Raw genomic sequence first — 24,532 nt, forward strand, 5'->3', positions numbered from 1 at the left:
CATCCATCTTCCTCCGATTATCCGGGTCCGGGTCACGGGGGCAGCAGTCTCAGCAGGTCATCTGGGAGGGTGCCGAGGCATTTCCAGGCCAGCTGAGAGATATAATCTCGCCAGTGTGTCATGGGTCTTCCCCGTGGCCTCCTCCCAGACGGACATGCCCGAAAAACCTCCCCGTCTGTGAGGCATCCTGACCAGATGCCCAAACCATCTCATCTGGCTCCTCTTGATGTGGAGGAGCAGCGGCTCTACTCTGAGCCTCTCCCGGATGTCTGAGCTCTTGACCCTCTCTCTAAGGCCGAGCCCAGACACCCTGCGGAGGAAGCTCATTTCAGCTGCTTGTATCTGCAATCTTGTTCTTTCGGTCACTACCCACAGCTCGTGACCATAGGTGAGGGTTGGAACGTAGATTGACTGGTAAATCGAGAGCTTTGCCTTCTGGCTCAGCTCTCTCTTCACCACCACAGACCGGTACAGCGTCCAGATCCCTGCAGGCGCCCCCATCCATCTGACAATCTCACGCTCCCTCTGCCCCTTACTCGTGAATAAGACCCTGAGATACTTAAACTCCTGGGGTAAAGACTCTCCTCTGACCCAGAGTGGGCAGGCCACCCTTTTACGACTGAGCACCATGGCCTCAGACTAGGAGGTGCTGATCCTCGGCCTCCCCGGTGCTGCAGCAGAGTCTTTGTGCAGTTTTTCACAGACAAGGTTTAAGTTAAGTCAAGGTTTAAGACTCAGGTTTAAGTGTGAAAAAATAGGGAGCACAGTTTGTAGGAGTGCATTAAAAAATTCAATATAATTAACCAAATGTTTGACAGATTTTCACCCCACAGATTCTGCAGAGCGCGGCATCTGGACAGAGCGTCCCAGAGTTTGGGAGCAATGATCTGGAAAGAAGTCTTGAGGTGAAAAATGAGACACAAAGCATTCATTTTTTTCTTTATTAAAACAGACATTTACAAGACAGACTTCAGCCAAAGTCACAGTCAGTACAGAGCTTTTTTTTTTTAAAGGTGCAGTGCAGATATTATTCAGGCATAAACACATGTCAAGTGATGCTGCTGAACACACTAACACAGAGAGCATTCATCTCCAGCCTGAGCTCAATCTGCTGCAGAACATCTCTCACATTTAAGTTTCAGGCAAACATGAATGAATGAATGAATGAATGAATGCTTTCGCACACCACTTCAAAGTTTCTCAATGTAACAGATATTAAACATTAAACAGGATGTTTTTGTGCTTGAATCAGCCGGGTAACTGTTTGATGACTTCAACTAAAAGATTGAATGATTTGACTAAACATCCAAACGCAGTTAAAGAAATTGATGGATGTAAGTTGTAAAAATACTAATCGGATTATATTTAAATGACATCTGACGGACGACAAAGCACATGCAAACAAAGTCCTCGTTAAAGATGTACAACAAGCAAAAAATGAACCACTATCAGGCTCCTTACAGCCCAGCTCTGACATACTGACATGTGAAAGCTGACAAAGAACAGTTACATGCTAACAATGTGTGGATTTAAGCTCCACAAACATAACTTAGTATTGGCTCTAGACCATAACTTCTATGTATGTGTGTTGCACTGATTTAGCAAACAGTTTAACTTGCAGGCGAATACATTCATCATCCACATTTTGGCACTCCACCTCCATCAGGCTGGGTTTGCCGGATGAAGGCGTAGTACAGCTGCCAATAAATGTTTTCTCTTTTGCAAGTTAGCGTGTGTGCGGGAGTTTGATGGCAATTTTTATGGACTCATTCCTCTCCCACTCGCCTGACTTATGACATAGATGTGAGAGGTGTTCTTCTTCTTTACTAAACTTATTTCACCAACACTGTTTCCTCCAGTGTGCATGCATTTACTTGATGTTTTTCAGGTGTTTAGTACTAGATATGGATGTAATGAAGTCATAATAGCATGGAAGTAGAAAGAGAAAATGTGCTTTACACTTGTTAGTCTTAAATTTGACTCTCCTTCTAAAAAACAAGGTATCCTTCGATTGAGCCTGCAGCTGGTGTTAATAATGCAGTGTGTAGTGGTGACTTTGGTCCCATCAGATTCCCATCTGATTGACAACTTCCTTAAAGTCACTATAACAGACTGATGTGTGTGAAGGTGCTCTCTCTACTAGCATCCTGTGAGAGCTCACTGAAAGGCAGCATCACTATCAAACACTCATACAGCGACATGTTTAGTCCTCATAAAGCTGAGCTCTTCTGTTATCAAGCACACAGTTACGCAGCGTTACAAATCTTCCTAATCAGGCATCTTAACTCACAGTGTGTCTCTGTATCAGTCTCATTTTAAGCCTCAGGTTGTGTTAAACTCCAAATACCCAGGATAAAACGGACCCACATCTTTTCATCATCAAGGGGATGATACATTGAGCCCAGCCTCCGTCGGTACCCGGATGTTGTTAGTGTTGTTGGTGTTCTGTTAGAAGTCTTCCTGGAGTCTCAGTGAGGCTGAAATGTCTTGGCGAGGTCTTCCAGCAGAGACATTAACTTCTGCTCCTCCAGAGGGGAGCTGCGGGTCCAGGCTAGCGGCAGGTGAGAGGACACGATCTTCCTGTCTGTTGCAAAAAAAGACAAATGAACTTAAAGGTGTGTGCGAAGAAGACTCTCGTCTTTTACTTTAACTCTAAGCCTGTGTGTTCAAAAGTAGTCTGGTTGGATTGAAGATATTTCCATCCATCGCTGATCCATTATCTTGACCGCTTATCCTGTTTGGGGTCACGGGGGGCTGGAGCCTATCCCAGCTGACTTTGGGCGGAAGGCAGGGTACACCCTGGAAAGGTTGCCAACCTATCACAGGGCTAACACAGAAAGACAGACAACCATTCATGCACACACTCACGGGCAATTCAGAGTGACCAGTTAACCTGGTGAGCATGTTTTTGGACTGTGGAAGGAAGCCGGAGTACCCGGAGAGAACCCACGCATGCATGGGTAGATCTAATTTTGAAATCAAGATGCTCTAAAACTAACATCAGTTTTTTATGTGTCAGATTGCCTCCAGCCTGCTTTTGCTCTCCATACCAACTGTTTTCCCTCCAGTCCAAAGTTTGCTGATTTGTCAGTGGTACTCAGACTACAAACTCCAGACCCCTGAGTACAGATTTAACATTTTCCTGTCAAGTTCAGGCCGTATACAACTACCAGATGTGTAGGATGCAAACAATAGACTTTGCAACCCTTAGGGAGGTTACTCTTGTGTTAATGCTGAGACCAAATCAAACCTGACAGAACAATGGCGAGGATGTGTCGCTCATGCTGCCAGTGCAAGAGAATCTGTAACATCCGTTCTGCCTCTACATCGCCCTTGCTGTTAATATACATACTGAATCTTGCGTCCATGTTTCATAGGCTACATTTTTAGGGTGCACAGCCGACATACCAAACCTAGCTATCTTTCGTAGCTGTAGTTAACAGCAAATATATGTACTGCCTTAAACTGCCAGGCAAACAGCTGCCCCAACAATATTTTATTTATCCATCTTCAATAACAAATAATGTGACATAATACCTGAATCAAAGTATAATAATGTGTTCTTGTTGACAAATTTCAGTTAAAAAAGCCTGACAACCCTGAAATCATTCAGCAAAACTTCAAGTGTCCTCTGACGTCTCCTCCTCGCACTATTCAATCACGTCGTCTCCATGTCTTCACTCCGGTGTTACATAACTACAGTGAAGCAGCAAGGTCGTACAACCTGCTCCAATACACAACAAGGTCGTCAGACATCACATTACATCACAACAACAGCACAGCATGTTGGTGTGTCTGTCGAAGTGAGCTTTTCATATCAACTTCAAGGCCACTCAGCTCTTTGTGTGTGTGTGTGTGTGTGTGTGTGTGTGTGTGTGTGAGTGAATGTGTGTGTGTGTGTGTGTGTGTGTGTGTGTGTGTGTGTGTGTGTGTGTGTGTGTGTGTGTGTGTGTGTGTGTGTGTGTGTGTGTGTTTACACTGGGGTGCGTTAGTGTGTGCACTCACAGAGGCACTGTACTCTCTGGCAGTATCTGGCACCAAAGCAGCCCACTCCAGCTGCAATGGACACAGGCCAAACCCTTCAACACACACACACACACACACACACACACACACACACACACACACACACACACACACACACACACACACACACACACACACACACACACACACACACACAGCACTGTCCCACAAACAGAATTCAGCCCACAGCGTTCACTGCTCTCCTCTTCTTACTTCTTCTGCATTTTTTTAGAATCAAACAGTTTTTCAGTCTTTTGTCAAAGCTTCTTTAACCCTCCAGACCTCTGCGTCAGAGTCTATTATCTGTCTCAAGTTCATATTTGCATTATTGAGCATCTTCTTCTTATAAATCCAAAACCAGTTCCAAAAACAAAACAAAAGTTACGTGACGATGTGTTTTAATTTTATAATATTGAGCACTTCAAACTTTTTTGATTTGAGTTCAAAAACCTTTTAAAAAAAGGATCAAATAGTCGCTCAAACACAAAAGTTATTGAACACATTCTCTGTGTTTTATTTCCAGAGTCTGACACCAAAAAGATCCTTCACTAGATGATGTTACCATGAGGGAGCTGAAGAGAGTCATTTAAGAGAAGAATCTCATAAATTATGAATGAGGGCTTGTTGCTACCTAGTCAGTCATACTAACCCCTGAAATACAGGGTAAGTAAATCCTATAAAACATGGATACAGCCGATCACCGATGTGTTTCTGAAGAAAGGTAATAAAGTCCAAAGATGGCGGTTGCCATGTTGTGAATACTGACTCCAACCAACTTCTCACTAAACTAGAAAACCATTAAAGCCGTGGAGTTGAGGCCACATCCTAGTCGCCTGACAAACATCTGCAGCTCACTTTTCCTTCAAATCAGCCATGCCCTTAATTTTATATAACTATTAGCATCAATTTAAGAAAATCAGGTGCGATATAAAATATGTTCCCTGTACGCAGTTTTCCAATAAAGAAACTAGCTAAAGACACAAAAATTGACATTTTGAAATGGGTTTCCTGGCTTTGGAGCCTGCCTCAAGTGGACACTCAAGGAACCGTAGCTTTTTCAACTGCAGAGGCTGCTAAAATCTTGCAATGTCATCTTTGCTTTTTTTTTTTTAACAGTGAATCAGGATCAATAAGTGCACAAAGAGCTATCTCTAGATTTTCTGGTGAAATCTGAATACAAAAACGTGAAAAATCTCAGATCTTAAAGTTATTGTTCAGTTCAACTCAAATTCATTCATCACTTCTGAAATCAGATCACTCCAAGCCAAATGACCCCAGAGAGGGTGATCATAAAGTCATTGAATTAAGTTGAATTGTACCTAAATCCACGTGTTTAACCATTCAGGTGAGATGTTATGGATTATAGGGGTTTGCATCATACCCTGGAAGAACTGTCCACTGGGGTTTTTGGTTGCAGCCTCAGAAACAGCCAGCCACACCACGGTGTCAGCGCCCTGCTCCGGGGCCCGCAGGCTCTCCTTCATAGAGCTGTGGAAGTCAGGCATGGCGTTGGCCACGGCTGGAACACACAGACAGAGACAAAGAGGGAGAGAAAGAAGATTTAGTGTCATGATGCGTTACATTCTATTTAAAAAGATAATTATTTTATTCAGTTATTTATTTCTCTTTGTAGTGATGCACGTCAGCAGGACATACCTGGAGTGTCGACCCAGCCAGGATGCATGACGGAGAAGTGGATGGTAGAGTGAGTCTTAGCCAGCTGCTCTGTCAACACCACCTGCTGCCTCTGGAAACACAAACACACACACACACAGTCATTAAACTCATGGAATATTCAAGATTCATGGAAAAGATGAAAAGATGAAAAGATGAAAAGGCAAAAATGAGCAAGAATCTGGAAACTAAGATGAGAATACTATCGACTTGTAAATGGCAACAAAGAGGGGTCACAACATGACTTTACAAAATCTGGATGAAGGCCTTCTTTTACTTTTAGTTCCACCTAAAATAAAAATAGCTTTACAACTCCCAATTTAACCTGCCTCAAATAATCCTGTATTTTATGAATTATTTGTGTTAAAAATAGTAAGATAAAGGACATTTCATGGAACAATTGTGCATAAAAATACACCTAAAGTATTTCTACATGTCCTCTAAAAGGGTTGGCTAGTCAGACAGTCCTTCAGTCCTGATCCTTTTCGTGTCTCTGGGAGGTTCCTACCTTGTGCTGGGCGTAGACCATGGTGCCATCAAAGCGACCTCTGTCAGACTGCAGATTTCCCGTCCGCAGTTTCTGCACCAGCATCCCTCCTGATGAAACCGTGATCTGAGCGAGGACGGGTGGAAACACAAGTTAAGAGCAAAACAAGGGAGCAAGAGTTAACACAGGCATCATATAAAAACACATTTCAGATGTACTCCTGACTTATCCATCTCTTTCTCTTATTTAGTAATTTCAGGATGTTTCTCGATGCATGTCTCATTAGTGTGGGCAGCAATCAGCCACAACCCAGAGTCTCACACCCAATCACCGCTCGTTAGAGTGATGGATACTGTTAATAAGTGCTGCAAAATGTGTCTGTTCACAAACATTTAAAAACTTCAACGTGTGTCAGATAGAAGAGACTCACCACTCTGGGATCTGCACTCTTCTCCAGCAGAGGGATGAGACTCTTGGTGAGGATGTAAACACCTGGTGGATGTAAAAAAAATCTCATCATATCGTCCTCAGACATTTCCCTCTTACGCCACCTTTCACCTTTGACTCACCGAGGACGTTCGTGGCGAAACTCTTCTCCAGTCCCTCAGTGTTCACCTCCCTCTGACTCATGATGGCGCCGGCGTTATTGATCTGCACAGATCACAAACATGAGACAATCATTCTTTTAGCTTAAGCTGATCCAAAAGGATCATGAATAAGAGAAATAAAACTCTCAACATGAAGGTTTATTTGTTTTTTAAAGTTACTTTTTGGGTTGTTTTGCAGGAAAGGTCAAGAGAGACAGGAAATAAGTGGAGGAGACATACAGCACAGAGCCAACCAGAACTAAAGCCTCCACATAAGGGATGCACGCTCTAACCGTTGAGCTACACCAGCGCCCTGAAGGTAAATTCTAACTTTAAATATCTCATCCAAGAAAGTGTTGCCCACAACTCAGAACTCTGTTTCTGAAACAAACTTGGCCTTACTGCTGGATTTAGGAAGCAATTTCTTTCCATAATTCTTTAAATTCTTCAGACAATAAGTTCATCGTGGTGCTGAAGTTCCCACCATTTACATGAGGATGTCTCAACCTCTTCTTGTTTTATAAAAGTGAAGCCAAAGTACCCCCTGGTCACGGGAGCTGACTTGTTGCAATGCTGACGTACTTTGGTGCCTTAGTCTGTGAAGTAGAAACTGACCAAAGTAGTGATGTTCCACATCTGAGCTAACCAAAACATACATTTAACTCACTGATAGAATAGTGAAGATCCCTCAGGTCGCCCCTGTTCACCGACTAATAGATTCTTGTGTCCGTTTGAAGCAGACACTCACGGTTACAGAAAGTTCAGTGACTCTTGATAATGTTATCCCTCCCTATATAGCATCAAATAATTAATCAAGATTAAAGTTCTTAGAATAATTTTAATCTGAAATACATCAGAATCATGAAACATAACTATAATGACTGAAACCGTGTTTGTGAGAGATTTCTTTGACATGTGTTTTGATTTCAAAGTTGGTCCCATGTCTCGTCTTAGAATCTATGCTTCAGCCAGTCAATAGAGGGAGCTTAGATGTTTTGGCTTCACTTTTAAGAGCTGCCATGTCATCCATTGTTTAATATAGTTTATGGGGCTAGTACAAACTCAGAGTGATAACACAGAGATACATCATTCTGTATTTGTACACTGTGTCTATCTTTGATATAAAATCACACGTCAGGTCACTCACCAGGACATTGAGGGCCTTGAACTTTCTCTTGAAGCCCTCAGCAAACTCCCAGACCTTCTTAGTCTCCGACAGGTCCAGGATGTGGACGTAGACCTCCTGTAAAGACACCAGACAGGAAGAATAAAAAGAAATGTCAGGTCTGGATTACCAGTCTGACTTTAAATGCCACATGTCTCTGTGTTATTTCAAATGTCTGTTGAGATGGGAGTCATCCTTTACTTTGTTTCCTGACTCCTTGACGATGTCAGCCCTCGCCTCCTCGGCCTTATCCTTGTTCCTGCACACCATGTGGACAGTTCCACCTGAGACAGAGACAGAGTGGATGTCACTTTTAACCAAACAGTATCTGAAACACACCTGAAGAGCAGGATGCTCTGTTGCATTGATGCAACATAACAGAGGTATATTGACTACCTTTCTTTGCGATAGCCATGGCAGTGGCTTTCCCAATGCCACTGTTGGCTCCTGTTATCATGAAGGCACGACCGGCCACGGTCACCTCCAGGTCCTTCTCAACGAACCTCTTGGAGGCCGACAGGAAGGCATTCCTGCAGAATATGAAGACACGCTGCGTTACAAACATGTGGAGAATCTGTTCACCTGCACAGCTTTGGTACATTTATCATGCATGTCAGCCTCGGGGCTCAGGAGAAGCTTTTTATTGAAATTAAAGATGTATTGGATAAAACAGAAGTAGACTTGTCCATGCACGTGTGCATTGGTGAGAGTTAAGGTCAGAGAGGGTGTTTGCGGTCAGTCTAGTCACTGTCTCTTCACAGCGTTACTGTACAGACACAATGACGGCGAGAGTGTGCCTGGCATCATCTGAGGAGAATTGCTTTGGGGTGAGACTATGTGAGGTGACAACAGCATCGGTGTGTGTGTGTTTGTGTGTTTGTGTGTGACCTCGGTGGCACAGAGGTCTTCAATCGCCCCCTTTGTCATAGACGCCATTGTTGAGGGCGGCTGAAGGGGGGGTCAAAGCGATGGCGAGGGGGGTAAAAGCGAGGCTAAATGCCCGCTCTGTTCCATGGTGTCATGCAGAGAGCCATTAGTGCAGGGTCAGAGCGGGCTGCCGGGCAGCTCGACCACAGTAAAGATAACACAGAACAAAGGGATGAAGGGAAACAATCACAAAAGCACCTCTTCACACAACTTGGCGAGCTGCGTTGCGATGAGGAAAGGCGCCTTTGGGCTGCAAGGGATCAGATAGGACTGATGGAGCATGTAAGAGCCGTTGTGTTTGAACAAATGAGTGATGGTGCTGCAGGTCTCGTGCTGAGACATTGAACACTAATATCAATTTATACTTTTATAAATCAGTGACTCTGAGAGATGTGCTGCAGTTCTGTTGTGTTCAATATTGAAAACATCTATGAGCTGGATTATTACTACAGTTCCATTCATGGATTCAACCCTTACATGACCTTTGACCTAATCCAACCTTATAAAGTCCAAGTATTGGCTATCTATCGGTTGAATTTTGGAATTTTCTCTCTAGATTCTTTCATATTAGATCAGAGAGTAAAGAAAACAATGAAAAACGCAAAAGATATTCAGTTTAAAATGGTATTAAATGGAAAAAAGCAGCAAATCATCACATTTTGACTCATTTTAGGTCAGTAAATATTTGTATTTCTGCAAAAAATGTCTGAAATAATTCCTCACATCTTAAAAGTTGCAGATGCATTAAGTGCATTCAACTAGGCTACTTATTTCACTCCCACCTCTCATGACACTTTATTTAAAAACTTTGTAATTAAAGTACCTGAAAGTTGTTTATTTGGGCTCCTTTGTCAATACAATCGCATGCAACTTTATTCAAACTAATTCCGTGCTCATATACATTTTATTTCTGCTTTAAATTTAAGAAAAATTCCATTTATATAATTAGAAATCAAATATACAATATAAGGGTTTAAAAACATGAATAAAAACAGAAGCTGTAACACAAGTTTCAGCCCTGAGGCGTTAATCTTGCAAACATTGAAAGGTATGAATCTGTAATGTTACATTATTTGGGGTTAGATGAGAAAAATATGATAAGACTAGAATAAAATAATCAGACCAAGTAGGTGGATTATATGGGATTAATTAGTAGGGCATGGTAGCAGTTTAACACTGGTGCTGTATAATCATGTATTTTACGTTATAAAATAGGAGTTATCTGAACAGCACACAGGGGCTCATAAAGGTATCATCCTCTTACCTGGTGAACTCGGTCAGTCCCTTCACGAACCAGGCGGAGTTGCGGTACAGAGACATGCTGGCGCTCTGGAAGCCTCTCGGTGAGCTCAGCTCTCTCCTGCGCTTTTAGCCTGAACCAAAAAACCACGTGGAGCTCCGAGGAATTAACATCAGCGGGCCGGTGACAGACAAAACCAGCCACCCAGCGGCAGCGAGGAAGCAGACAGAGTTCAGCTGGGTTAACATGCAAAGGAACACTTTCAGATGAATGCCATTTAAAGCCTTTATGTGGACTGTGGTTAAAGATATGGATTCAAATAACATTAAAATATGACATGATATATGTATATGTATATGTATATGTATAGAAAAAGTGTTTGAAAGAATGACTTAAATAGTTTACTAATTTACATTAATAAAAATAAAAATATTTACAATAATCAAAACAAAATAATAATGATTTACAATATGTAATTATAGGCCTACAAATAATTTGAAGAATCATCTCTTAAATAAGATAATTAAATCGAATTAACTAAGGATAAAATAAATATAAAAAAGCTCTACAGCTATTTGCTGTAAATGCCTCTTATTATCTCATATCTGACTTAATAACTCATAAAAATCATTTTTTTTATTTATATATATTGCTTTATTAGCAGGTTCAAGAAACATGATTTCAAACATGTCAAAGAACAAAATTAAACCAGGAAAATGGACAAAATAGAAATAACAATGCCAAAAAATTATAGTGGCCTATTTAAAAAAATACTTTACAAACTCATAATCAAAACGTCTAAATGTAGGTTATGTGTTATAAAATGTTATAAAAATGATCCATGTCTTATTGGATTTAGCAAAATAAGCTTGAAAGTTTTTAATATCATGCAAATCATATGTCAACCCTTCTATAATAGATTCTATCTCACCATTCTTTTCTCACCATAAAGAAAAAAAAAGATCTGGTTGGGCATTTGCATCTGTTATTATTTTTCAAGGGTGCTGGGATGAAATTTAGGGTCTACAACCACCCTATAAGTCTTGGGAGCATTGCACGACTGACTTGATTCACCTGTCCGTCTGTGTATGTGCCGCTCGCCATGACGCTCCCCATCAGCCAATCAGCAGCCTGAGCGCAGCGGGGCGCGGCTCAGGCTGCAGAAGGTGTGAGCGCACAGATTTCTGGGAAGATCAACAATGTCGGCGCATTTGAAAACGCACGAGAAAGAGTGAGGAAGAACTGAGGCAAAGAAGGATCAGTGAAATTGGAAGAATTTAAATTTGTGTGACTTTTCTTCAACATCCGTGACAAAATGGTGAGTATCTGAGCATGCTGTTGTAGTTTTATCCATGCACAAGGTGGTTATAATATGTGCTTTATTATAAATATGGTTCGGGCAACAGTTACAGTATATGTCCTGTGATTAATCCTGATTAAGAAAAGTGTGAAAACCTTGAAAAAATACATTATTATCTCACTTCTTTACTTCACAAATCTGGTAGCTGATTTTTTGATCAAAGGTCATGCAAACATATTTCAGTTTCATTATCCCATCTTTTCTTCCATGTAGTCTAACACATTTGGAATAACTTATACGGTTTGTCAAACTGTAAAGGTAAATCTATCATTGTTTTCAGAGATGTTGGTGTACTTTTGGTATCAAACTGTTGTGTTACAGGCTAAGGATATAAAATTTGTCACAGTAATATTTCTTTGTTGTATTTGAATCCACATCCTCCTTCAGCTGTGTTACAGGTTCTCTCTTTTCCTTCTTTACTCCACATGTCTGTCTCTATCTTGCTTGCAGAAGTAGTTCTGCTTGCAGCTGCACCTGAGGGCAAAGAGCTCCCATTAATTGCCCTTGCACAACACACACAGACACACACACGTTGTATTTAGCGTGTAATTGCACTCAGAGGTGTCATAAGCGTGTTATGCTTCCTGGGTGATCTTTGTTCTCGGCTGTTAGTTGTGAAATCTGGTGTTAGTTTTGGAATATGAGATATTGTTTCTGTTGCAGGTTTTATTTGCACATCGCTTTATTGCATGCTTGTGTTTGTCTTTTTCTGTTGACAAGCTACAGTACACATGTGACACAAGTAGTTCCTCTTGTCTGAGGTTTTTACACCTGTCCCTGCACTTATCCTTTAAAGCATTCTCATATTTCATGTTTTCTACACTTGTCTCTGTTTTCTGCTCCCTCCAGATGCGCTTCCTGCTGCTGTTCAGTCGTCAGGGGAAGCTGCGGCTGCAGAAATGGTTCACAACATACACAGACAGAGAAAAGAAGAAGGTGATCCGGGACATGATGATGTTAGTACTGGCCCGTGCTCCACGTTCCTGCAACTTTGTCCAGTGGAGGGATCTGAAGATTGTTTACAAAAGGTGCCTGCAGAGATAAACCTGCTGTTTGAATTTATGTTGTGCTTACATTCCCACTTTTTATCTTAGTGTTTCATCATCAATGGTTCTTTTCTGGCAACTGCAGAGACCACCTTTAACTCTTGTGCTTCAAATTACACACAGAAACAGACACACCCATTGTCAACAAAGGGTTAACAAGACCTGGAAACGGTAAAGGGGGGGTTAAACACACAAGGCCCACCTGAATGGCCTATAGCTCTGATGAGACCCTGATAGTGATGGTGCAACACCACTCTTATCATCCTCTGGGGTTTTTTCACCGTCTGCAGCCAGACAAACTAACTTGTAATAAAAGTAGAGAAACAGGGAGTGGACGAATAAGGCCAGGGATGCTTTACATGCAAACAAATCTGTGCAAATACATCTTAAACTCAGAGAAGAAGTGCAACATGTAGACTCTTTATTGAGCTTTAACAGTGGAACATGCAGGAGTATGAGTCTGCTTGTTCCTGGGCGAGGACTTCTTTCTTTTCTCTTGTGTTTAACCCTTCTCTCTCCTCTTTCATTGCAGGTATGCCAGCCTGTATTTCTGTGCAGGTCTGGAGACCCAGGATAATGAGCTCCTGAGTATCGAAGTGCTGCACAGATATGTGGAGCTGCTGGATCGATACTTTGGCAATGTAAGCAAAGTTTAATGTCACAGCTCGTGATTGTTATGGGACGGTTTAAATTTGCTCTGTGTTGTTATCGATCGGAGCGCAGGCTTTCATTACTCTGTCTAACTCGAGATCTGCTCAGAGCAATTCTATTAAAGGTCACAAAACTTTTTGGAAGACTTTACCTGCAAGCTTTTCTTTATTTTCATGAGCGTAGTCGTGCTGCGTTCAGGGTCTTTTAACCGCTGTGACTGGAAATAAAGAGGAAGCTTTTATTCTTTCAATAATAGACACAGGCAGGTTCATCCAGTGTGTGATGCAGCCTTAATGACTGGTTCATAGATAATGGACTGATGGCTAATGTTAATGCCGAGATAGAGGAAACCTTTGTGCGTTTGGATTCTGTTCTTCTTCCTTGGATTTAAGTATTTATTTTGCATCCAGGGATCTCACTAAAGCTGCTTAGAAGTTCTGAAAGAGAAGGAATAGAGGGATATAAACTTTAAATACAAGATGACATCGTCTGCAAAACGTGAAACTCTACTGCCTATAGTTCCTGTGGGCCTTGAGGGGACACCTCTGCTGATAGTTCTTCATGGAATGTTTCAAAACTTTTGTCCAAATCCAAAGAATCAAGAATCAATAAAGCTTTATAGCCAAGTGAGCTCGCACACACAAGGAATGTGACGTGGTGATTAGAACACTGGTACTTAAAGCTCCTGTGAGGAACTTTCCTTTTTGTGTTGACTTTGGCGCCCCCTTTGGACAAAGTCATACCTCTTATCTCTTTTGACGGTCTTCTCTTGTACAAGCGTGAGTAAATGTTTCACTTATTGTGATGATTTGTAGTGGAAAAAGTAAAAAGTCTGTTTCCTCATTGCCCTGTAAATCATCAGGTCTGACACCTCCCCCATCACAGTGACTACAGGCTTTAAAATTAAGGATATAGAAATCATCAGACTTGTCGTTGATGGTCTCTTTTGCTTCTGTAGGTCATAAAAAGACATCACTGTTTATTTCAGTCTGTTTTATAACCGGCTAAAAACTCCTCACAGGAGCTTTAACAACAAGACAAGAAGGACAATAAATATAGAAACCTAAAATCTAATCTCAAATTTCTGAATAAAAATAAAAATACTATCTGTACAAAGAACGTATAGAAGTACTTTTAAAGACTTTTAAAGCGTTCAATAACCCTTAAAAGGTATTTCCATTCAACTCTATCAAAGTATTTTCTGCATCAGTTGATAGGAGTCCTGGATCTGCTGCTCCTCGATTAATGTGTAAGACATTAAGTGCTCTCCTGACGCTGTGGAAGCATCCGTCCCCACTATGCATGGGCGTACAGTCTCTCACCTTCTTGCTATAACTTTTCAAAACATCTTTGTGTCAGGATTAAGTGAGCTTACAGGGCGCCAGTTTCCACATTCAGTCTTGATTAACCTGGCTTAGGTAGCAGAGTTGTTAAAGCTTCTCTCATTGATGATGGGGGACTCTATTGGCATTGGATTCGATGAAGATTTAATGAAAAGGTTTATTAAGTCATCTTTAAATGCTTTATTTATGTCAATCAGAAGCTAGAGACAACAAACAGGTCTCCGTTGGGCTCGTCAGACTCTGTGGATTACATCTCTCTGGCTATAAAACAGCTCTTACTCTGATTGCCTAATTTATGCCCACAGGATTTATGTTGCACTTGTAACAGCCTGCCTCAGAGCTGCAGCTTAAGGGTATCAGAACTGGAGATATTTCAAAATAGTTTTTCCTTAAAATAAACTCTTTATTATAAAGCTGTAAGCACATATATAAAGAGAGACACTTGTATTTTTATTTCTGTCAACCATCATTACTTCTTCTCACACAAAACTTGTCTAAACTTCTCAAGATGTGTTCTCTCTCTCTCTGCTCTTTACCCGTGTGGCGCCCCCTGGTGTTCTTACGGTGTAATTCCCTCATTTTCATAAATTAGATTTTTGAAAAAATATGAAAACTGAGTTTTTACAGCTTATTGCACCTTAAATAGACTGCTTTATTTTCATCTTTAGACTTTGACCTGACTGCTCTTATGTTATTTTTAATAAGTAATGTCCTCTCTCTCATGCTCATTGATCAAAGATGTACATCTAGTCTAATGGATCTTTTTCTGGTGCAGGTTTGTGAGCTGGACATCATTTTTAACTTTGAGAAGGCGTACTTCATCCTGGACGAATTCCTGATGGGAGGAGAAGTTCTAGAAACATCCAAAGCAGCTGTGCTTCGGTCCATGGAGGACGCTGACACACTCCAAGAGGTACTTCAGACCACTGACTTTTAACAAACGGTGAGATGGGAGAGTGCAAAGGATGATGGTCCCTGTCGTTCCCCCTTCACTCTGCTCCACTGCAGCTAAAATGAAACTACACTTTTCCCCCTAGGATCTATCGTTTCATTATCTTGAAATTGATGATATGACATCCCTTCTCGTGAATCATATGCAACCTGTTGTTTTTTGTATCTCTGCTTTTCTCACAGACGATGGAGGAGTACATGAGCAAACCTGCCTACTGAGCCAGAAGTGAAGACGTCCCACGTTTCAAGACTTTTAGGTTTATCTCTGCAACATTTTTATTAAGTGACTAAGGATGAGTCATTCGCATTAAGTCACATTTTAACAAAATGTTTGCATCTCTAAGTGCCTTCAAAGCCTCATCTGTATAATATCAGAGTTTTATGACTGAAAAAGCCTTATTTACTGAAATTTTTAGCTGTTTTTATGCTTGAACTGATGCACTATGTGATGTGAGTAAATGAAGAAACACTACACAGTAAGGAAAAAATAAAGTCAATGCTTTATTAACCTCAGGTATGTCACATATGACCACATTTAAGAAAGAATTACCAAAAAGACACAAGTGAATCAGGGGGTCCAACACTGGTTTTGGTTGTGTGTGTGTGTGTGTGTGTGTGTGTGTGTGTGTGTGTGTGTGTGTGTGTGTGTGTGTGTGTGTGTGCGTGCGAGCGTGCATGTAAATGTGTGTGTTGTTGAAAGGTAAGGCTGGTGAGTCACATGTATTGTTTTTTTTTAGTGTTGTTGAGCAACAAACTCATTAAAAAAAGCATCCACTGAATGTCTGAACACTCATATTTCTGCTAATAAACAAGATCTTTTTGTAAAACTACAGAATAACTAAAGTTGACAGCATGTTTTATTCTTCAAAATACTTTATTTCACCCTCTCCCTCCACCAAACAATATATATATTTATATCTTTATATGTGTATCTACAGCCGTGTTTATATTCCTCGGGCAGTTTTGGCGTCACTTTCTTCTGTTTCTGGGTTCAGGTAGCTCAATAATTTCATCAGCGCGTCATTTTCAAAGCCTTGCATTTGTGTGTCATCTCCCCTCTCATCATCCTCAGTCTGTCTCTTTTCATTCGAGCTCTTCTCTGAGTCCATCTGATCAAAATAATCCTGTATCGCCTGCTCAAAGGAGCCCGTCGTGCTCTGGGCGACCTCGTCCCGCTTTTGGCTCTGCTTGTTGTTGTTGCTCTTACTGTACACAGGGTTCGGATACTGTGCCAGCATCTGAGCTGCCAAATACGCTGCCAGTTCATCCTCGTCCACACTGTCGTCATAGTCGTTCTTCAAAGCGCTGGGGAGAAGGCGTCGCTGCTGCTGCTGCTGCAGCTGCTGCTGCTGCTGCGTAGGAGAGGATTCCCGTGAACGCCCTGCAGGCTGAGTGTGAAGTCGTGACGGAGAGCTTTTGTACTGCTTCCTGACAGGAGTCTGATCCTCCACGCCTCCTAACCCGAGGATGCTTAATATCTCCTCCGTCCTCAGCTCCTCTGGGGTCTTTTGTCTCTCAGGAAAGTGTCTGCTGTAGAATTTAGCTTCAGGGATCTTGTGCGTCTTCTTTAAGGACGTCTGAGGGAACTTGTTTTCTGCTCTGAATAATTCCTCCTTTTGTGCCTTTTCTTTGTTTTCCCCGGTTTTGAGCATGTCCACCAGGTCCTCAGGTGGGATCTGGTATTTCTGTGAGATCTGGATGAGTTGATAAATGGCTCGTGGGTCGATGTTCTCACTAAACTGCATCTCAGCCGCTCTCCTCTTCTCCTCCTCCTCTTCTATCTCCCGTTTCTGCTCCTCCTCCTCTGTTTTCTCCAGCACCTTTAAAAGGTAATAGTCCACCAGGTTTGCTACATCATCGGGATCTTTTGACCTCTTGACTGGGTATCTTTCATCCTCCTCCTCTTCGCCATCATCCACATCTTCGTCGTCCATGTAATCGAGCCCTCTGTTGGCCTCGTGTTTGTTTTCCTCCTCCTCCTCCTCCTCTGCTTCCTCCTCCTGCTCTTGCAGCGGACTCCAGTCTGCAAGATCAACACTCCTCACCTTAAACATATCATCTTCATCATCCTCCTCCTCCTCCTCATCATCTTGACGCTTGTGCATGGGCTTCACGCTTGTGAGCTTGTCCAGTTCGTCGAACACTGACTGCAGGGTTGCCAGATTCTGAGGCGTGTACTTCTCCTCCACATTCTCGTTGGTGCGCTTAAAGGGGCTCTCGTGCTCCAGATCTGACCCCTCTTCATCCTCATCCCCCTCACCCTCCTCGTCATCCTCAAACAGGAGCGGCAACTTCCGGTGAGGCCTGATGACACGTTGATTCTGCTGCACGCTGGGGCGAAGCGAAGCAGGTCTGGAGGCCTTTTCTGTTTGTTGGAGGGTGCTGAGCACAGCCTGGAGCAGCTCTTCACTATTATCCTCCCGCCCTTCCTCCTCCTCCTCTTCCTCCTGCTCTTCATTGTTCCTTGCAGTGTTAGAGGCCAGCCTTAACATGACGCGCAGCTTCTCAGCATCATCCATGCGGCTGGCATCGTAGCCTGCACTGAGAGGTGAGCGCTGCTGGGAGTCGGCGCCTGTTCTTTGACGGAGGTTTTCGATGTACTCCAGAGCTCTGAGCATGTCAGCATTCGGAACCTGGGGGACGTTTCCTCTCTGGGAGTCCGGATCACTTCCTCTTAGTCTGTGCTCTCTGAGGGAGGCTCCCTGAACACCCACGGAGGGGGAACTGAGGTAGAGGTGGATTAAGAGGAGGTTGGCTAGGCAGAGGAGCGAAGGTTTGCCCGTGGTGGAGGTCTTGTGAAGTGATGGCATGGTTACGCCTGCACAGGAAAACAAAGATGCGCTCGTCAACACTGACCTTTAAACATTGAGCTAACAGGTTCGCAACAGTTTCCGCTGTGACATTTCTTAAATGTCTTTAGCTCTTATCACTTTGAATGTCTGATCTGATGATAACATCACAGAGAAGCGAGACATGTAGATTGATCTGAAGGCAGGGTATCGGGATGTGCATGACATTTGCACCTCTATTTATCTCCTTATTTTGACTTTAAAGCTCCTGTGATGAGTTTTAAACTGGTGGGGAAACATATTGAAATTGATTCTGATACTTTAGATGATCTACAAAAACAAACAAGAACATGAGAATCAAGACTGACAACCACTAAATTGTCATTTTTAATGCCTGGAACCGCTGTGAAGGGGTAGGTGTCACATCTGATGATTGACAGCATACAGAAGAGGCGACTTTAGGTACCCATTTAACAGAAAATATTCACATTATGTTGCACATTTGACTACAAAGAGAAAGCATAATGCATGTAAGGGACAAGATCTGCAGAGCAATAACGCCAAAATCAATACAAACTAAGAGTTCCTCCTAGCATCTTTAATTCAATCATTCAATCCCAGCATTAATTAATTAATCATGAGCAACCTAATGAGCATGAAAAACTTCAGATTTGCAGGCTGCAGGATTTTCTGCTTTATAATACAGACTCTAATTGACCACCTTTATCATTCTATATCATGCTGTTACACTTCTATGAAAGCAAACATTATGTATGCATGATCAAATAGATGTAAATTAAAGCTTCAGAGGATTTCAAACAGCCCTATTAGTCAATGCGTTTGTATTAAAAGGCTGATGCGCTTCCTGCTGCTGCTGTTTGAAGATCACTCTGGACTCCTGCTGCCTGTTCGCCAGCAGCAGCAGCAGTAATAGCAGCGGCATGCAGCTCTCGTGCAAATCTCATTAGTCGTCAAATTGCTGCTCTCCGTGAGTCACGGCCCCGTTGTTGTCAAGGTAACTCGGTAAGGCTGATGTTCCCATGGAGCCTGTTTAACTACACCAACCAACACATCTCAAACTAATTAATACTGTTTCATCCACCTTAAACTCACATAACATGTTTACTCTGAGGAGGATTGCAATAATAGTCTTGAGGGATGCTTGCAGGACCTTCACGCAAAATGCGTAAAATGATTATTTAACCCTCCTGTTATGTTTGTTTCTCTGGAACATGGGCATATTCAATTATCCAAAATTGTCAGAACCCCAAAAAATCCAAATATACATTTTTTAAAATCTAATTTTTAACTCCATTACTAACCATTTAAACCAAGATGTGGTCCATTGGTGTTCTTTAACTCTCAAAGATCATGGTTCAATGAGGATAACTCATAAAAATCATGTTAAAACTTGTTTTAATGTACATTGGAAAGCCCTAAATATAAATACAATAGTTTTACATGACATAGATTTTGTTTATTGTATTTTACATTTTAATTTTTTTTATTTTTATGAGGTGATGTTGATAAATTAACACAAGACATCTCTTCTGTCACATGCTGCCCAGACTTTTATGCTGCATTTAGCTGGTTTGGAAGGCATATATCGCCTAAAATAGACTTTACAAAGGGTCAGTTTGACCCGCAACATAACAGGAGGGTTAAAGAAATAGAATTACTCCCAAAGTGATATTCTTAAATGATGAATTCCTTAAAAACATTCATCATGAAAAGAAAAATGCACGACAAAGATTTCAAGCGACGGTTTTATATCGATTTTATGAACACTACTTGTTCCTTATTTTTTAGAATTACTTTTAATTGCCGAACTTCTCTCAGTCGTTCTTTTTTTTAATGAACTCTTAGAAGTAAAGTTGCACTCGAGATCAACACCAAAAGAGCAAATCTGTGTTAATTGAGGCGGAATGAGAACAAAGAAACGGCGCGCAACACAACCTCTTCCCCTCTGCATCTGTGTCGGTGCATCAGGTTGGCAAACGACAAAAGCCTGAGCCAAAGTGTCCAGAAAGAAACCCCAATTGAAAGGAAACCTGTTCAGAGTAGCGCTAAGTGGGTCATTCAATCAATAACAACCAAGTCTTACCTTTGTAATTAGTTTCTATCGAGGCTCGTGAGTGAACTGAGCATCTCTCTCTGTCTGTCTCGCGGTGGGAGTCTGGTTTCAGCACCGCGGACAGCCCCTCGTTCTATTAGAGGAACCACCTGACTCGTGCGTCAGAGAGAGAGAGGGGAGATACGCAACACGGGAGCGCGCAAATACGCACACACCGACACGTTGAGACTCACGCGCTTGTGTTAATTTTGAGTCAGCCAAACAAAAAGTGCTTCGCTCTTTAAAATAATATGGGACTGGAACTAGTTTAGACGCAGCAGCAGTTCTCAGTGTCTGGTTTCTGGTGGAATAAATACATCCATAATGAAGATATTTATGATGAGGGTATTTATAGCAACATAAGCTTACTGAAGGGGAGTACAACATTAGATTAGATTAAAAAATCTTGATTGTCCCCAAGGGGCAATTTGGTTCGCAACAGCAGTCCTACACACATACAATACACACAAGCAATACACACAATAACAAACACAAGTTCACACATTAATTTGAATACATATCCATTCAACATCATCTTTCCTGCACATTAGACCAAAGGTACCACAATCCGATGTAGAATTGCATGGTCCTACAGTTTGTTTAAAAACCCAACAGCTGAGGGCACAAATGATCTTAGATATTGGTTTGATCTGACCCTCCTAGTATATGTGAACCTCCTCCCTGTTGGCAAGAGTCTAAACTCTGAATAAAAGGAGTGGTGAGGGTCTTCAAGGCTGGCCTTTACCTTCTGAGTGGCTCTCACATGTGTTATCTGGGGGATGTGTGCAAAAAAGTGACATGTGACGGAAATCAAAAGTCTATTTATGAAAAGAGACATGCTTAGGTGTGTCAGAAATCCTCCAGACTCCTTTCACTAAATTATTTCACCTGTAAGTGTCTCTCTAAATGCTTCAAACTGAATTAAATGAGTAATAAACACCACACTTTATTTACTTCAGATTCATCCCTGCCCTGACTGTAGGTTATCAGAAGCTGAAGGTGATCTTTAATTGACACCTCGTTCCTGTTAATAGTTAAATGTGTGTTGTCATTGCTATTGTGTGTCTGCTGCAGCAGCACTGAGGGACAGACACAGTTAAAGTCCACCGATGACTCACATACGGATCCGCCAAAGACCCAGACGGGCGGGGTGATAGCGGGACTGCAGAGGGGAGTGTGTGCATGTGATTCTGTGTGTGTAGATGTGTGTGAGAAAGAAAGAGCACTGTCTTCGTCAGCCAGCTCTCACTGTGGTCTCTATTTTTGGCTGCTTGTCAAATCTAGTCTAGTATGGATCTCATTCTGTGTGTGTGCGTGTGTGTATGTGTGCGTGCTCGCCTTTTCATTCATAAATCCCCCTTGTTGCTTTGTTTGATGTGAGCTCAGGCTATCCTGCACTGACCTGCTTGTCTCAGCTATCCTGTTTTCAGCTTTGTCACAGCTGCTGTAGAATAATCCTCTGTATGCAAAATAATTAAAACAACAAAATTAGGTTTTTTAACTCTTCTCGCTCTGATCAGAAAGAGGCTAGCTGTTCAAATATGAATGCAAAACACTAAAACTCACCCCATTAATCCATGTAAAGGGGTTTGGAGCATTGCAGATGATATAAAACATGTCCAGCTTGAAAACCAAACCCAAAGATGTATGAATGTCAATCAAAACACACAAAATCTACAGATTAGAGTTCAGAAACGAAACAATAGAGAATGCAGAGTTTGATTCAAAGACTAAGGGAACAAATAAGGTACAATAGTAAAATCATACGCTGAGCAGGCATAACATTACTCACTGAAAGGTGAAGTTAATCCCATTGATAATAGTTACAGTGGCCCGTGTGAGTTGATGGTTATATTGTGCAGCAAATGAACATTCAGTCCTCAAAGTCGATGTGGGAAGATTAAGGATGTGAGCAACTTTGACAAGGACCAAATTGGGATGATTTGACGAAAAGGTCAGAGCAGACTTCGATCTATGAAGTGTGAAATACCCACTTAGAGTCACAGTGACTCAATAGTTTGTTAGCTGTGAGCACCCAGACGTCTTAATACAATCTGCCTTGATTCATGCTTTGAGTGTTCATGAGTCATGCATTAGGTTAAACTCCACTTAAGTTGTTATTTATACCTTTGATGGGAAGTGTGACTAAAGTTTTAAGGAGCAAGAAAAGGTTTTGTGATATGACTAATCCTTTGTTTTTAGTGTGGAGGAAAACTTTAGAACTTAAAAACATGGACGTAGTATCCATGACTTCACCCATCTGTTTCTAAAGCGCTATTTTGAGGCCAATCATCGGTGGCAGCCATATTGGAAATGCTGAACTCAACAAAACTGCTGTTGAGCTAGTGTGACGTAAAGAGGCGGGCTTTGAGCCTCCTGGCCAACAGCTACAGTGTTCCCGCCTGTCAGTCAAGTCAGTTGTGCCTCTCTTACTGGAAAACTTGTAATCTTAATATCTTGAAATTGTTGTGTTGGAAAAAAATCCCCCCCCCCCCCCCCCCCCTCCCCCGTACAATGTGTGCCGATTGAGAAATGAGCTATCCAGACTACACTCGTTTTTTGAACCAGTCAGTAAACATGTTTATTTCTGCTGTAAAGATCGGCTTCTTTGAATTGGTGTGTATGTGGTTTCCGGTACTTCCAGAGCCAGCCTCAAGCAAATCCTCGATGAACTGCAGTTTTTAACTCTTCCGCATTGGTCTCATATTTTTAGACTGGAGTGTTCATCAAACTACCTTTTGAACAACTAGAAACAGGCAAAAATGTGACAAACAGCTACAACACACCAGACTGTAAATATATTTAACAGTACAGTGCGTAGAAATGGGACTATTTAGTGATATGAAGCAATCAGATGCTAAATTGAAACACTCCCTTGCTCACCCCTCCTTTTGGTTAAGCAACGGTGGCCTTCAAGGACAAGAAGCTGCTGTGATGCATGGTAAGTATAATCCTCTGTTTGTCAAAAATATCTATATTATAACACATTTTTGTGTGCAACCACTCTCCTCTTCTTTGTCCTCCAACTGGTAGATTTTCTGCAGCCAATCACTGACTACAAAGATGCGTATGGTACTAGTTTTTACGTTTAGCGCTACTGCAGAAACATGGCGGCCTCCATAGAAATGGACCTTCTCCTTATGTAGATATCAAAGGCTCATTCTAAGTATAACAGTTTTTATATGAAGGGGATCAAACACTAACTTAAACATACTTATTATAGTCCATTTCTACCAAGTCTTATCTGCTAAATATTACACACTGTGCCTTTAATTCTGCTGTAAAAACAGGAATCTATGGAGCTTCAGTGACTTTTGGAGTCAGCCTCAAGTGGAAACTTGCGGAACTGCAGTCAATTGCACTTTTGCACTGGCTTCACTTTTCAACAAAAGAGGTTGATGCTTTTGAATAACAGAGCAATTACTCATACACCTACAACTCTTTTGGCTAATTAAGAAGCTTAAGACATTTTGTACTGTCACATTCCTAACTTTTGTTCAAGGCTTCGAATGGATCATGAATGATTTTGTCGTATTCCTTCAGTGGAACAAAGTCTCCTTTTCTAATCATGAGAGACCAAAAGAAACCAGGACAAAAGAGCTGATTTTAATCTCATGTCTCCATCAGCCTAATTACATCTCCCTCATGACTAACACACACACACACACACACACACACACACACACACACACACACACACACACACACACAATGTCAGTTTAGTACTGATAAAGCCGGAGCTGTCAGGCTAATTGCTTGTGGTTGTATGTGTGGCAGGATTACTGGTAAACAGAAACCAATTACAGCTCAGCTCCACCTCCATTTCCACTAAAAAAACACAAGGTTCTTCTCAGGTTAAATCACAAGTTTCTCACAGGCAATTAGTCGTTTTATCCATTTCAAACAGCTCTGTGGTGTGACTGTACGGGGTCAAATCTTTCTAAAGATGGCGACTCTAAAAGTTTCCCAGAAAGAGGTACTTTAACTTTCCATGCAGTGGACAGCCTCATTATACAGACTGTGGGCAGCTTACTGAGGGAGTTTGATACACATTTCAAATGAATAATGAAAAAATATTTGAAGGTGTCAACAATTGGAGGGCCAGTTTGGCTTAATGGTTAAGTCTTGCGCCCCGTGTACAGGCTGTAGCACTCAGGCAGGCGGCTCAGACTT

General features: G+C 41.7%; 3 protein-coding genes across 7 annotated transcripts; 1 reads left to right on the plus strand and 2 right to left on the minus strand.

The window, feature by feature from the left end:
• Positions 1 to 937: 937 nt before the first annotated feature.
• On the minus strand, positions 938 to 11,169 carry LOC117825329 (DHRS-12_like_SDR_c-like domain-containing protein). Of its 2 annotated transcripts, XM_034701128.1 has the most exons (11): positions 11,038 to 11,169; positions 10,131 to 10,239; positions 8,336 to 8,469; positions 8,141 to 8,223; positions 7,922 to 8,017; positions 6,757 to 6,838; positions 6,618 to 6,679; positions 6,209 to 6,313; positions 5,683 to 5,773; positions 5,408 to 5,545; positions 938 to 2,584 (listed from the first exon to the last, which is right to left on the minus strand). In XM_034701128.1, the coding sequence occupies exons 2-11, from the start codon at positions 10,184 to 10,186 to the stop codon at positions 2,469 to 2,471; spliced, it is 963 nt and encodes a 320-aa protein (XP_034557019.1). In that variant the 5' UTR covers positions 10,187 to 10,239; positions 11,038 to 11,169; the 3' UTR covers positions 938 to 2,468. The 2 variants fall into 2 exon arrangements, with proteins under 2 accessions (XP_034557019.1, XP_034557018.1); XM_034701127.1 differs by lacking the exon at positions 11,038 to 11,169 and having other exon boundaries at positions 10,131 to 10,305.
• An 83-nt stretch (positions 11,170 to 11,252) lies between these two features.
• On the plus strand, positions 11,253 to 16,279 carry ap1s3a (adaptor related protein complex 1 subunit sigma 3a). Of its 3 annotated transcripts, none has more exons than XM_034700466.1 (5): positions 11,253 to 11,424; positions 12,316 to 12,494; positions 13,045 to 13,153; positions 15,282 to 15,449; positions 15,641 to 16,279. In XM_034700466.1, exons 1-4 carry the CDS (start codon positions 11,422 to 11,424, stop codon positions 15,441 to 15,443), a joined length of 453 nt encoding a protein of 150 aa, XP_034556357.1. In that variant the 5' UTR covers positions 11,253 to 11,421; the 3' UTR covers positions 15,444 to 15,449; positions 15,641 to 16,279. The 3 variants fall into 3 exon arrangements, with proteins under 3 accessions (XP_034556357.1, XP_034556355.1, XP_034556356.1); XM_034700464.1 differs by having other exon boundaries at positions 11,259 to 11,424; positions 15,282 to 15,419; XM_034700465.1 differs by lacking the exon at positions 11,253 to 11,424 and adding an exon at positions 11,686 to 11,724 and having other exon boundaries at positions 15,282 to 15,419.
• Positions 16,280 to 16,312: 33 nt separating this feature from the next.
• On the minus strand, positions 16,313 to 20,443 carry scg2a (secretogranin II (chromogranin C) a). Of its 2 annotated transcripts, none has more exons than XM_034700462.1 (2): positions 20,351 to 20,443; positions 16,313 to 18,275 (listed from the first exon to the last, which is right to left on the minus strand). In XM_034700462.1, exon 2 carries the CDS (start codon positions 18,265 to 18,267, stop codon positions 16,402 to 16,404), a length of 1,866 nt encoding a protein of 621 aa, XP_034556353.1. In that variant the 5' UTR covers positions 18,268 to 18,275; positions 20,351 to 20,443; the 3' UTR covers positions 16,313 to 16,401. The 2 variants fall into 2 exon arrangements, with proteins under 2 accessions (XP_034556353.1, XP_034556354.1); XM_034700463.1 differs by lacking the exon at positions 20,351 to 20,443 and adding an exon at positions 20,062 to 20,157.
• Positions 20,444 to 24,532: the final 4,089 nt, after the last annotated feature.

The sequence above is a fragment of the Notolabrus celidotus genome, chromosome 14 (assembly GCF_009762535.1).
Source record: "Notolabrus celidotus isolate fNotCel1 chromosome 14, fNotCel1.pri, whole genome shotgun sequence".
NCBI lineage: Eukaryota > Metazoa > Chordata > Actinopteri > Labriformes > Labridae > Notolabrus > Notolabrus celidotus.